The 15,204-nt window shown below is 44.9% G+C and overlaps 1 protein-coding gene across 2 annotated transcripts in view; it reads right to left on the reverse strand.

Moving 5' to 3' along the window:
* Nucleotides 1-15,204, reverse strand: part of LOC8038026 (adenylate cyclase type 5) — a 330,452-nt gene that overhangs the window by 37,921 nt on the left and 277,327 nt on the right. For both annotated transcript variants that reach the window (XM_040223491.3, XM_040223492.3), the window contains 7 exons: nucleotides 9,862-10,020; nucleotides 6,594-6,839; nucleotides 5,377-5,536; nucleotides 4,624-4,721; nucleotides 4,381-4,465; nucleotides 4,148-4,276; nucleotides 3,558-3,665 (listed from right to left, as the gene is read on the reverse strand). In XM_040223491.3, the coding sequence (XP_040079425.1) occupies nucleotides 3,558-3,665; nucleotides 4,148-4,276; nucleotides 4,381-4,465; nucleotides 4,624-4,721; nucleotides 5,377-5,536; nucleotides 6,594-6,839; nucleotides 9,862-10,020 (985 nt within the window). The remainder of the gene's footprint in view (nucleotides 1-3,557; nucleotides 3,666-4,147; nucleotides 4,277-4,380; nucleotides 4,466-4,623; nucleotides 4,722-5,376; nucleotides 5,537-6,593; nucleotides 6,840-9,861; nucleotides 10,021-15,204) is intronic.

Genomic DNA, 15,204 nt, shown 5'->3' on the forward strand with positions numbered 1-15,204 from the left:
GAAACTTTGGGAGTAAATAAATTAACTTTACCAGTGACAGCACCCTCTTAACTCCTGAACACATTTCGAGTATTTAGTATTGCAGTTGCGATTAAGTGATGCTGCATAATATTTGTAAGAACAGAGTGAGGGAAAGTCAGGCGATACTTTTTCTCACTGGGAGTGTCAAATTCTATCGAGTCATTGAATTAGTTAAACGCAAACTCTGAGTGCGAAAGGTTTCTTTTCGGTTTGCGTTTGATCACTGTAGATATGTACTCCATTATATATTATTTGTTTATTGCAGAATAGTGTTGATTGTTGTTCGAGGCTGTGCTAAAGTTTAGAGTACATGGTAGTACTCGAAGACAAAGATAAATAAGGAGGATAAACAGTTGAAAGTTAGCGCACAGTGATGTAAAGTTCTCCTCTTTTTGTCCTTGTCTTCGCGCTCTACCATTTGACTTCATCGAGCAAAAGCATATTCCAACTTGAAAGCGTCACGTGTTGCTCTACCGTATGTGCTCGGAGGAGCACCACTCGAGTGGATTGGATGCTATTCTTTCACTCGCGCAGCATACCGTTGCCTTTTAATAGTGATACAAAAAGTGGAGGGAAAGGGGACAGCAACAGTGCACCAAATACTTGACTAAGACAATGCAATTTACTCCGCTCATTTGCACTACACAAGGAGCCTACAGCGCCAAACCCTTCCCGAGCGGTTCGTAAATCTCGCGTCCGGGATAATGCATGAGCATCGCGCTGTGCACCCTCTCGCGCTGCACGCCGAAGGAGAGAGCTCTCGTCGACGGACCGAGTTACCGAATTCGCCGAGACAGCAAAGACGGCTGTCTCAGCCGTCTTGACGGGTTGCCACCACGAAATATGGCGGCAGCCACCCCTCCTAACTCAAAGGGAAAAATCTTGAGGCTGAGCGCGTTCAGTCGTCTCAACTGCGCAAAAGCTGACGGCGCCAAGGCCGTTGGATTTTTGCGGAGTAAGATCTGTTCCATAGCAAGTATTTGAGTGCAGGACGCGTGATAGCAAGGGTGGGATGGAAGTGAGAGAGAGATAGAAAGAGAGGGGCAATGACATAATTGTAGTCTCCCTTCGATCGAGTCGTAGATATAATTCTTTCAATTTTCCAAACTAAATTGTAAAACGCCAACTTCTCGTTAAAAAAAAAAAACTGTTGCTGATTAGCTAAAGGCGGAATTCAGTTAGTCTAGTATATATATAAATCAAATGAAGTAAAAACCACAACAAAGCCAAATCTCACTGACTGCCAAATTTCTAATCGGGTATAGACGACGGCTCACATACCCAGATATGCACACTGCCTGACACTGTTTGTGCAAGCACGACATCGGCGATTTTTCAACTTTATTTCGATATAACATTATCAGACACCAAATGTTGTCTGTTTTGTTAGTGCACCAAGAGCAGTTTTCGCCAGTACAGTAGTTTTGATGACATCTCTTAAATTTTAAAAGAAACAACAAAACAGATAACAGCGATCGCTTGTTTGCGCAAACAGTGTCGCGCAATGCATACTTACACTGTTTGTAAAGTCCATTAATGTTCAATGTTTCTTTCTAAAAAAGAAATATTTTTTTTTTTTTTTATTTTGGATCTGCGGTTTGTTGTTCACGTGGAACGCAACTTAAACAACTGCTTATTTCGTCTGGAAACCAGCTTGAGTTGAAGATGCTGCTTTGACGCTGCCCACTTACAGATACAAAATTAAAGATTTTGGCTTTCACCATTCGTTTTTTTTTATACTCTATTGGTAGGGTATCGTGTTTCCGGGGTTTATTTTTCTTTGAATTCGCGGTTTTTCGTTCGGCGTTTATTTCTTTCCCCAAATATTCGGTGTGTTTCAGCGTCAATGTTTGATATTGGAGAACACGAATCGGTGTTTATAGCCCCCCCCCCCCCCCCCCCCCCCAAACACCAGGGGGGGCGGGGGTGCTTATGTGCAAGGGAATATGAAATGGGAATTGCCAACCTCGAGGGAACACGCGCGTGACCCGAAAAGTTAGAAAACGTCTCGGTCCCAGTAAGAGACTGAAAACGAGATAATTCTCCCAACACCCCTTAAGAGACCAACAACCCAGGGGCTTTGAAGAACTCCGCTAACAAAACCCCTTAAGAGGTGTTGAGGTAAGGGGTGTTATTCGAAATACCACGCGGGCAGTTCAGTGTGGATTGTGTTTTCATTCAAAACAAAATTAAGCAGTAGATAAAGGCTTTCTGTTTCGTGAAGCTTACATTTCTCTTATTCAGGGCAGCTCGATCTGATTAGGGGTTTTTCGGCTTTTCCCCGCTTTTGATGAAACCAACTCGGGGTTTTATTTTCGGGGTTTATCGGTATCAACCGAGGACAAGGAACGCTAGCTGTAGCATGTACGATCAAGCTTTTCCAATCGGTATAGCTGCGAAAATTCTTAATGCACCTATAGTGAGCCTATTATTGTGCCCTCTGACAGGAGTTTAAAACGGCATGAACGCGAAAGCAAATTAATTTGCCCCTTGATTTCGCAAAATAAATATTTAAAGGGTCAGGACACGAAATGTAAGGAAATAAATTACACCTGACATGAAATGCTCATAGTTTACTTATTGTATATAAACAGTTTTGCGATTTTTAGAGCTGTAGTAACTATAAGAATTATGTTTCTAATCTAGATCGTTTGCATCTGGTGACATGGAAACCCTGATGCAATTTTCACATAATCTGCCAAGAGTAGTCACATCATAGTGTCTACGAACCAGGTAATTGTCAACAGAAAACAATCACTCATTCTAAGCCTATCCATGCTCGCCACATGTGTGCACGTTCCACGCTACGCAGCTGCTCTAATTCCTTTGCCTCCTAGCCTAGCTGCTCCTTGCTCCTAGTCCGCCGAAACAAAAGATTCCGACGACATGAACATTGCCGCAGACTCCATGTGCTGGAAACGTGGGAGGAAAACGATAAAGCTGAAGGCCGACGCAGCCCAAGGGTTGAGAAAGCTGTCTGCGAGTTCATACAAAAGACGGCCGGAGTTGCGCCGCCGCTCCGCTAGGAATGCTAGGGGACACATTCATAATATATTTCAAAGATAGCGGTCTTCCCAAATGAGGAAATCCGAAGGTCCCGCGATTGAATATAATTTATCGGCCACGAGACTAACGCGTTGTACGAAACAAATTTAGCAAAAATATAGCACCATTAAATGGGCGATAGCAATGTAGTTATATGAGATTTTATATTTTACGTGTCCTAGCCCCGTTAATAAATTACATCACAAACCAGCCGAAGTGCTGGTCAGGTAACAACATTAAAATGGTAAAATGGTCCTGCCCTTTCACACTGTGGTATGAAAACAAAGCGTTTGAGAGGGAACAGTTATTTATAGTAAAATGTTGAAACGTGCATTTAATTTTAGTGTAGATAGAATTCAACCTTGTTCTACTCATACTGATAAAGGAAAAAGAAAACTGGTAAGCGAAATAACAATATTAGTTCTAGCTTAGCAGAGTCTGGTATAGGAATATCCGTAGAGGACCGATACGGCAAAGTATCAACTGCTTACCTCAGGTACATTTACGTAATTCTCTTGCACACACGTCAAGTTGTATGACATGCTGTAATTGGCGTCAAAATACAGGCATGATGCAATATCGTCCGATGCTGGCAGAAACTGCAAGAACGAGAAGGGTTTTGGCTTTACAAATGACACCGGGAATACAATAGACCGTTCCGAAAATTCGCAGCGCCCCCCATCGTATTTTTGACGCACTACGGCAATCCGCTGTACGGGGCGTGAGGAAGATACCCATGAATAGAAGGAGTGGTTCCTGTTTGTTTAGCTTTTTGGAATTTTAGAATGCAAAGAAAGCAGGGCAATAACAAAGCAGGGCACGTATCAACTCTTTGATATACTCGCTTTGTTATCATTGTGTTCTAAACTCGCAGTGGTACGCAAGAGAGAAGGAATTGCGCAGCTTTCAAGGTGTACTGAGGCTAGGAGTCAGCCCGACCGTACAGCGGAACAACCCCACAATTCTCCGCGCAGCGCGGTGCAATGACGAAAGGCATTGCGGTATGTTCCCGAAAGGTCTTTTCGCGAGTTGAAATTCGTAATCACAAGAGCATGACGAGCGAAAAAAGAAGTCCACTTACGGATGATGTCATGCAGCAGATGTATACAATCACAAGTATGACAATTGAAATAACTTGACTATGAAACCGATTTCCGGTGAGTTTTTCGGAAATCTTGTAACATTTCGAAGGAATCACAGCTGTAAAGATCTGGAAAAGAAGACAGAAAGTTAATATTATGAGGCGGGGAAGTGCTGCCAGCTGCAGTAAATAATATGTGAAGGTCACATAAATAAACAGCTTCGATTACTTACGTCTAAATGCAGGCATAGGATGATGCAGATGACCATAATTATGACAGCAATGCCACCTATTTGAATAAATACCCTGATCCAAGACCTGTAAAAAAATATTTGCATGTCACACGTTGTGCCAGAGTTATGTGCCTTTTCTGTACCAAAGTCTGTTATGGAATACACGCATATAATCTGACGCTATGAATTCATAGTAGATAGATGCAAATAATATATCGAGTACGTATGCAGAGTGGCACTTACAGATCCAAAATGATCATATGAATGATGAAGATGAACACCAGCACAACCTCGGCACAGACGATGTACACACCCAGCATTGGATCCGGCTCTTTCATGTACTGCAATGTAGATAGAAGATCTTCACTCACTAACCTGAATAAGCTCGTTTTATGCGGAGACACTGGCTACAGACAATCTCAATACAGTAGTTGATTTCAGCTTCACTAAATATCTGTCATCCGGTTCGTAATATGGGTGTAACCAGTGCGTAGCTACGAAACGAACGCCAATGTAGACATAAATAAATACGACTATAACTGTTGCGCACTGACATGAGGGGCCCGTTTTTGCTTTCTTCCTCTCAACTTCTTTGAAAAGTGCCCCTCAGGTCTGGGGGCCACAATTCCTTCCAATATTTACGCCCTCCCTTGTCTTAAAAAAAGTTTTGTGACGTGCCGCTGGCCTTGTCAAAGCGCAACCCGTGCGCAGTTCACTAGCAAGAGACCCGACATTATAAAGTATTTATAAGATTACATAGCTTATGTTTTAAGGAAGTCATAATGGTTAAAATTTTAAAAGGTTTTCAAATTATATTTAAACTTAGGAGGTAATGTCCTGAATTTTCTTTTCGAGCAAGGAAGCGTTTGTCAGCTGATAAATGAGATGTAAAACGATTGATTGTCAAGGTGTCTTTTTTCAACTAGGAGTATTTTTTTTAAAGTTAAAGTGCAATATATATATATATACATATGACGTGACGACCAGCGTCGGTACCTTGTCTTCGACGTCTGGCTTGTGGAAAGTCAGCGTGAGTTTCTTGCAGTGCTCCGCCCTGAGCTGCTCGATACTGTGGGCGTCGATTGCGTGGGACAGGTAGTCGTTCACTTCCTCCTGTGAGTTTTTCTTCTTGTCGCTCCCGGGGTAGCCTTTGGACCTGGAGCACCATGCGGTCGTCAGATCATGTACTTTAAGAGCTGTCCAAACAAAACACACTTATTACTGTGCACAGCAAAAAAAAAAAAAAAAAAAAAAGGGTCAACCACGAAAACAGCACGACTTTCCTCCTCGCTTCCTTGCTGTCGACTGCTCCCCGCTCTTGTTTTCGGGAGCTCTAGGAATGACAACAGCGGAGACATTGACGAACAGCCAGCAGAGTGTGTGAGCGGCTATAAATTTGGACTCACGTCACGAGCACGCTCCAAAGCTTTGTCCGAGAACGCCAATCGGTCGTAACAAGAAATAACTTTCTTCCAGCAAAAATAAAAATAAGCGTTTGAAAGCGAATGGAAAAATACCACTTCCTGTCCAGTAAATGCCGTGCACAGCAGAAAGCGTGTCCAGTTTGGACGCTATTGAGCCGAACAAATTATTCTAGCAAAGTTGATTTGAATGGTCAGCACTATATATAAAGAGAGCCAGTAAATAAGCTCAGAGTAGTGACACTGAATTACCCAATTTTATTGTGGGCGCCACCATATTGTTTACCTAATGCAGAGTGGACGCCATTGACGATAGTTACGATTCGAAAATGCGACTTCCTCGGCTTCAGATACAGTGTTTGGAAACTCAGACATCGTTTCGCTCTGTCGCGGACTTCTGGAGGACGGAAAAGCAATTCTCGCAATTTAGGATGAAGCTCGAAATCGCTGGCAACAACAATTTTTAGCTACAATATTTGGCTGAAAATGTTACTTCGAAGGGGCGTAACTTTTTTAGAGGCTCTAGACGGAACGAACTCCAAATAGCACTATCGTTCTGTAGTCGGTGACAGGTTAGGAGTGCAGAAGAAGCTTTGCCTCCAGCACGCACCTGCTGCCTTCTGCCAAGCTTTGGCTGCGCCTACGCCGAAGTGCTGTCAAAGGCAGAAAACTTGCGCTGGAAACGAAGCATCTACTGAATGTTAACCTGTCACCGTCTATAGAAAAACACCATCTGCTAAAGCTACCAAATGAATGAATGAACGAATAGGCCAGCGGCCGGCGTCCACCGACCCTAGGTTCATGGCCCGCCTGGAGTTGGCGTGTCCCATGATGCGGATCTCCTTGGCGACGCCGTGCAGGGCGGCGGAGCTGGCGTTGTTCTCCGGCGGGGCCATCCTCTTCTTGTCGTTGGGGATGATGATGTACGACTCGATGTTGTGGTCCCGCAGGTACGGGTGCCGCTGGCCGCCTTCCCCGGGTGCCACCTCGTAGTCGTCCCCGAGGAACTGGAGCGTTTCTTTGGTGATGTGCACGCTCCTGCGGACGAGAGGACCCCGGGGGATCACTTAGCTCCGAAGGCAAAGCTCCGAGACGTTACGTCATCCATCATCCACTACCCGTACTCCCTTTTCAGGTCCATAAATCGTACCCCAACCTAATTACAAACGGCCGTATTAAAAAAACAAAATTGGTATATTGTAAACGAATTAATTTTCGCGAGGACCTAATTTTCCTGAATCTCGCGAATCGCGTACAAAACGCGAAAAATAGGTCCCGCGAACAAAATCCGGGAAAATGGAAACATATTGGAATTTATAACGAGATCCCACCGCGTCGCGCAAATCAGAAGTCGCGAATTATTCTAAAACTTCAGCTTTGACCTAAATCGCGAAATATTGAGCCCGCAAAAAATAAGTCGTTCATACAGTAAGTCGCGTCTAGTTGAATCTATGCATTTGCACGGTCGGCGCGGTAAACCTGCATTTATAATAAACCGGCATATGTTCAGAGTGCGGCCGTAAGGACCAACACATTTAACACGGCTTGTGAAATTAGAATTCCAGACGTACACACCTGAAATTAGAATTCCAGACGTACACACCTCCCGGGCGCTCTAAGGAGATTGTTAGACTAGAAAGATTAAAACACAGCAGACCAAAATGAAATTAATAAAAATTAAACAAAGGTAATGATTTTGAACTCTATACGATACTATTCTGAAGGCTTAGAAAATAACCCCGGACTGTGGGAGACAAATTGAGAATAAAAAAAATTGGATAAAAATTTAATAGAAAAAAAAAAAGGGTGATCGTCCAAAGGCCGCCGATCAGTGCCTCGTACAGCTTATTTACCTTTTCACATCCAACAGGGACCACAGCCAAAGCTATACCGGCGCGAGCGCATAGACCCACCCGGTGCACCACCGGGGTGGTCTATGCGTATAGAGTTCAAAATCATTACCTTTGTTTAATTTTTATTAATTTCTTTTTGATCTGCTGTGTTTTAATCTTTCTAGTCTAACAATCTCCTTAGAGCGCCCGGTTAGAAAAAGACCTATTTTTTCTTCTTTTTTCAACTCCCGACACTTCCTTCACCTTCTTCTTTAACGTTGTATATAAAACCGTCAGTTGTGAGTTAGCGCCTGTCCTGTCCACTTCTTCGTCTGTCCTCGTTCTAGCGCTATTTGTAATTTAATTGCGTAAAACGTCTTGTGAAAGTACGTTCGCGCGTCAAGTTTCAGGTATGTAAGTTTCGAACTCGAACTTTGCAAGGCGCGCGAAATGTGTTAGTCTTTACGGCTACACCCTGGATTTTGTGGTCGCGATATATGTGCACGGGGGATCCAGTTTCAGTATTCTTGCCAACGAATCAAATGAAAAATATAATCTCTAAGGCACAGGTACGCCAGTTAAGGTCTACACTTATAGATAAAAAAAATGAATATATAAGCACCCCAACGTATAAAAACAAATCAAAAACGCGACTTATGACTTACAAATTACAATAATATGTGGATTGGTTAGTGTAGTATCCGATAGACCGCCCCCGGATTATCGATATGTTTACATCAGCCCACCTTAATATTAAAGCTTATACTTAGCTTATATAGATTTTCCGTCCACTTGGGTAAATTTCCTCGGAAATGTAATTAATCACAATTAGAAATACTTTGCTGTTAGATAGTTAGGTACAAATAGAACTACTAGCATACAGAAAGTAATCCAGTACAATCTTTAATTAACTAAAAAGCAGTGAATTTCTTCGCAGCTACTTTCCTTCGAGAGCTGCCTGGGTTCCTCGATGGTAATCTAGTTGCGTTTTTCGGCACTCAAATGTGCTTGTCCACGGTTTGTCTGACCCTTTGGGACTCAGTGCACGGAATCTAACATTCGCCACATTTCGTGCCTTTGTTTCACCTATTTTATTACTAGTGTGAGAGGGAGTTGTAACTTCTGAGTGTGGACACGAGTCAGTAGTTTATTTTGCGTCCCTACCAAGATTGTTAGTGTTATTTTTATCTCCGCCGTTCAATGTAAAAGTGATATATTTTGGACGCTAGGCACAGAAAAAACTTACGGAGGCTCAATTCTGGATTACTATGAAAATAACCGAAGTCGTTATATGTAATTCAATGTACAGATCTCAATCACATCATGTTGATTTTGTTTCTCTCTCCATCCTGACTCTTGCTATACATATGATGCGTCTTCTTGGCCCTCCAAGGCTGTTTCGGCTTGGACAGCCGCTCAGCTGTGTGTCAACCCCCAGCGCCTTCATGCAGTCTGGGCTCCTTCAAAGCGCCATGAGTTGGGCAGCAAGGCAATGAGGCAGACGAGGAGCGTAGTTTCACGTGTTATGAACTCTATAAAGAACGAACCTCCACCGTGATAAAATTTAAAAAAAGTATTTGTAAACGTAATTTTAATTTTGCTATTATTGAGGTCCAAAAGTAGTTAAATGGGAACTATAATTATTTCTCATCAAAAGTAATGATCACATATAAAAATTACTTAGAAATGTAACTAAATTACGGTGATTCAATTCCTTTAATTGAATTACTACCCAAGTATAAAGCCACATCTGCTTCTTTCGTTCTCTGAATTCAAATAACGTACTTTTTTCACACACACAGGCACACAGGCACGCATACGCATGCACACACGCTCCAGCACACACATACACACAAAAGACCGTGCACGCACGCAAGCACAGACGCACACGCAGCCACACATACACGCATGCAGGCAAGCCTACTCTCGCACACACAGACAAGCTCGCACACACACACACAAGTGCTAGAGAATGCGTGCGCAAAAAAACGGCGAGCACACAGGGAAGCAGGAGGTACGTAAAGCAAGCATAAGAATACAAACTGTGCCTGACTTTATTCGTAGGATTAAAATACACTTCGTTCATGTAATTTTTTTCATCTAGTCACCGGACCCCCACCTGTGCCACAAAAGTGAATCTCACCTCACGTAATATACGCAGCTCTCCAAAACATGCGTGTCTGGGCAAATGGCGTGCGAAGATAACCATAGTAGAGACAAAGGCTCACCCCGGAATGCCCCCGGCCTCCATGTAGTTGGCGAGGGTGACGTCATTGGACCAGACGTCGAACTGCCACTTCTTGAGCCCAAGGACCCCGCAGTGCACTCGCCCCGTGTGGATGCCGACCCGCATGTTCACGTTCACTCCCGTCACGTCGCGGACCAGCCTGCGTGCCAGAGAACGAAGGACCACCTGAACGGTATTGTCCAGACACACACTGGAAAATGTTTTACACCCTCGAGGGTGTAAATGAGCTTGTCCCCGCAGCTAACTCCCTAAGGCCGCGGTCACACTGCTAATACATCGTACGAAAGATAGTCTGCAGACAGTGTGTTTTTTGTAGGATGTCTGAGGAGTCTGCCTAACAGTAACACCCTTAGAGTGCTGGTTGACACACTAAAACAGAAGGCCGGTGACCTTAGCAGCCTTCTAGAGATACCTTTTACGAGCAACAGGTTCACGTCAACGATTGCACCACACGCACACGAAAGGTCAATACAGACATAGCAAATTACGCACGGGAGAGGAATCCCGGCCCTGTTTATTGCTCCATCGCCCTATAGCTCGACAATTCAAAAGATGGTTCATTCGCGGGCGACCGTCTACGCAATGACGAAGGTCAAGGGTACGCTGCTCTGTTCTCGTCGATATTTCGCGTAAATCATAGTTCAAAGAATGTATCTCTAAGGAAAAAGAAAAAAATACTTCATAGATGCAAAAACTATTCTTCACGTAGCTAAAATAACCTCCGATCAAGCTGTTTCTGAAGGGCGAACACCCTTTCGAGGGTGTTCGCCTCACTTCATCGTAGAACCTCTTTTATACCGTTAAAATATAAACGGCGGTTCGTACAACAGCACCCTAGTTTACAATTTGAAAGGGGTGTATCACTCAAAACAAGGCTGCTGAAAGGGTGCGGCCGTGGTTGCGAGTCTCTCAAACAGCGTTTTTACACCCTTAAGGTGTAATTTTTTCTTAGTGTGCAGAACACGTGAGATTTCTGAAGAGCCGCAGTGTAGAACCACAGCTTTTCTGCTCGCAGCATCTCGCACAGCGCGAGTTCCCACACCGCATGCAGGTGCGAGCCAGATCTGTCTCGTAACTGGGTGTCATACGGCCAGGAAATTTCCTGTACCTCTGGTGGGTTGGAGACATTTACAAGATAGCTCAATTTCTCATGCTTGAGCTTCGGAGTTTCTTTTTTCTCGCTCAAATCGACAGAAGCGAAGACCTGAATTTTTCACTTGGCCTCTGGTTGCTGCGTGAGCTCTGTAGTGTGGGCGCGCTTCATATTGTTTTAGTTATTGCAGGCCCATGGCCTTGTGTCATTCATTTCGTATTAAAACCTTCAGCTGCAATTTAGGACCAATGTGTTTTGCATGTTTTTTTTTTCCTCCAAATTTCTAGCTTTTTTTAGATGTGTTTTTACAATTTTTTTTTATATTTCCTTAAATGATCATGCCGTAAAATTTGTAGTTTGCTCAATTTATCAGTTTTGCAACATTTTAGGTCAAACGGATACATGCTGATCAAGGCACATAAAAGTAACATGGCAAGTTAAACTGGAAACTGGAACCTAAATTTCAAAATTATGGGACTATTATAGCGACTTAAAAATGAATCTTGAAAAAAAAAAAAAAAAAAAAAAACAACACCCCGCACATTTTACAATGTGAGTGCAAACTAATCAATATTGTATTATGCCAGGCTGCTCTATGAACACGCGCTAATATTTGGTGAGAGCATTCTGAAAATTGGAGAGCACAAATTATTTAAGATGCCACGTGTGAAGCCAACGTTTGAATAATGGACATCAGGGTATAACGATTAATGCACAAAAACGTAACTCAGCTGACAAGACAAGCAGAAATTTCAGTACGAAGGTCGTTTCACATGAAACGATTTTGTTTAATTCAGAAATTCCCGCGCGGGAGAGTCCGCCACTGCGACTTACGATGGGAGTTTCGCGCACAAGAGAGCGGCAAAAACATTTCGACCTGAAAATGAAACCTGCGATACGACACCGCGAGCACGACCTGACAACGAGAGACGTCATGTTTACGAAGTGCCACATCCTAAACTTCATCCGTTGTTGGTGGAAAAGGAAAAAAAAAAAAAAAAGAAAATGACGGCGATAGCTGTTACGGTCTTTTCCTCGAAACTACGAGGACCAGCGTCAATAGCGATGTCACGTGTCCCGAATCTTACGCGCGTCTGTGACGTCTCGGTGCCACGTGACGTCATGATGCTAGTGATGTTCTATAGAATATATATAGATATCCCATAAAGAATCAATAGAAATCATCTATAGAAAACAAAAGTTTATAGAAATTCTCTAGAAATGACTACGTTGTGACTGCAGTACAAATTCCCACAGGCCTGCTAATTTTTATTTATTTTTTATTCAGGCCTCGGTTGAAGTTCGGCATGCCCAGTGGGAAATAGAGATGCTCAGGAACATCTGAAGATCTTAGCCCCGGGTATTCTTCTGCTGATGAGTTGCTGCGCAGCAGCGAACCGTCCCATGGCTGAACCATGATCCCACTGCACACGTGAACGCACCACGTGAAGCTCTGCTACGCTCGATTAACGCGGAAGTTTGGGCTAATTGGTATGTAGACATAATTAAAAACAAAACAGCGCAAAGACGAGCACAAAGTAAAAGGTAAGCGAGAGGACACATCGCAGTACAAGGTAACCGCCAAGGCACACCGACAGGGCACAGCTCTGATGTACACCTTTCCATAAAAGCGTATGAGGCCGCGTTCATTGCTGTGTTTGTGTGTTATGCACGCGCACTTTCTGGCAGGCCGCAATTGCGAGCGAGCGCTAGCTTGACTGTCATTTAGCACGTGTGGACTGTGATTTTTGTAAACAGCACGCGTTGAGCAGGCTGCAGAGAACCAATTCACGCACCAATAGACCGTTTTCAAAACTCCATCGAGCCAGGTTTGCGGTCTCCGTTTATTGGGCGCGAAACGTGCGATTGGATCGGAGTCTTTGCTGAACGCGGACGCAGCTCATCGTGTCCAATAGGTGCTCAGAGTACGTGATGAAACCATATGCGGACTCGGATAGAGTTGCGCGGCGGTTCCAGGGGCCCTAAACTCGTCAAAGACAAAGTTGGAGCCGAAAGTTGGCGGAGCGCGCCGATTGGACGTCGGCGAAAAAAGCGCCAAGTCATCGTCGTGATGGGCCAATCGGTGTGCTGCGTGAACTAAGGCATAAACTTTGCGTTTGGCGAGTTTAGAGCCCCAGAATGACGTTCACTTTTGAAAATGGTTCAACTGGAGCCTCCGCGAATTCGTGCGTAGCCAATGACAGCTCAGGAAACACGAGGGCTGTTAATAGTATATGCTAACGCTTCTCGCTTCGTGGCTGGTTCTCCGACCTTCTCATCGGCCGATTCCGGAATCTGATTGACTGCAAAGCACGTGAAACGTCATGCTCAATGTCACAAAAACACACTGTTTTTTTATGTTTCAAGTTATCCACGAGATTTCTCAGAGTCAGTGTTCCAGAAATATTACGGAGCCAAGGGAGTGACTTGTTCCCGCGGTTTTTCCGTCCCGGCCAGACTCGTACATCAGGAAGACGAGGCGAAGGCCCCGAGGCCGGCATCGCGAGTCATGCGACACTCTTTTGTCTCGGTGCCAAGCACGCGTGCAAGGCGACAAGGCCGTGGCCCGGATCGTCCCGCGTTCCGCACGGAGACACGCGCTAAGCGCCGTTCACGTGGCTCCAGCCCCCACTCCAGCCAGGAAAGCAGCGTCTCGATCGTCGGCGACGCTGGATGTCCGAACGAAGGAGCCCACACACTCAATGTCACCTTACGATGGACCGCAGCAGACGCTACGAGCCACCCAGGCCAATCCAGCGCTGCAAGCGTATACCACGTGACCGCGCACATGCATCGTGGTGGTGGCTCGCACTTGCAACCCCCCCAACCCAACCCCCCCCCCCCCCACACACACACACACATTTTTTAAAGCTTATTTGTGGGTTGCAGACGTTACGACCACGTGACCGTGACCCCCACGCGGCCTCGAATTGGCTCGGATGTTTCGTCGCGTCCGCTGCGGTTCATCGTCAAGTGTTGGAGTACAGCCGATCTTCTGCAGATAAGCGAGGACGACAAGGCGTGGTTGCGCCCATGGCGAGAAAACTCTCGCGAAAAACGAAAACAGCTTACGACACACGGGCACAGGCTTCGGAAACCAAACAAAACGTTGTAACAGATGCTAAGGGTGCCGCCGATAGCAAGTTATTTTTTTTTCCTTGTTTTCTTAAGGACACTTTTTGCAACGACTCGAATGACAGAAAGCGTTTGCTGGTCCACGGGACGCGCCGCGCTCGTTACCCCTTCGCTGTTCTTTGGCAGCGCGTCGACGCTCGAGGCTTGGAAAACGCCGATGCGTTATCGAAGACAGGAAGAAGCTCTCGCGCTGGGGGCGCGACAACTGGCTCTTCGCATGGGTCAACACCTCCTGGACAGCAAAGCCCGCGCATTACGTCACATGACGTCACGTCCGGGGTCCGGCACCTGGAGCTGATTGGATGCGAGTGCCGCGTCAGCGTTCGCGTGGGGCTCGTTTCCTATCATAGTCCCACGCGAACGCTGACGCGGCACACGCGTCCAATCAGCGCCCGTGCCGGACCCCTGGGCGTAACGTCATGTGACGTAACGCGCAGGCTTCAGGCATAAGTGCAGTACCGCAACCAGTTCTCTTGGTTCGAAAGAGCGACGCCTTCGTATAGCGCAGTTTCTCCACCGCGGCAAGAGTGAACGCGCAGTGTTGTTTGCAGAAAATGTCGCGGAGCCAGTCTTGTTGTACACGGAAAAAGGCGACCGGCTACAATTACAATTACTGTCGCTTAAGAAGTATTCAATTAGGATACTTGATTTTGTCGAGACGAAAAGTAATCGCCCGTTACTTGAAAAAGTAACCGTTACCTTCTCCGATGAGATTTTCTAAACGACAGAGTTCTCTGCCGGTTTGAAAACGGGTCTTTCGTACTGTTGATTATTGAATTAGAATAACCTAATTACGAACTAATTATCTTCTTAATTCACCAATTTTTATAAAGCATCCTCCTGTCAGAAATTCGGTTCGAAGATTCCTTGGCAGGAAACTTGTACGAACAAAGGCGCCTTAAGAAACGGGAGGGGAAAAAAGTTACGGTTGCGAGCAATTTTAGTAATTCCAAAAGTAATCAGATTATTGTTGTAATTACTTCCTAATCAATGTAATCAAATGATTGTAAATTACTTTTAAAATTAATCGGTTACAAGTCATTTGATTGCTCGCACTCTGTACCGTACAAGACTGCGTGGAGTGCAGGGCGGACG

The sequence above is a fragment of the Ixodes scapularis genome, unplaced genomic scaffold, assembly GCF_016920785.2.
Source record: "Ixodes scapularis isolate PalLabHiFi unplaced genomic scaffold, ASM1692078v2 PGA_scaffold44__24_contigs__length_19508400, whole genome shotgun sequence".
Lineage (NCBI taxonomy): Eukaryota > Metazoa > Arthropoda > Arachnida > Ixodida > Ixodidae > Ixodes > Ixodes scapularis.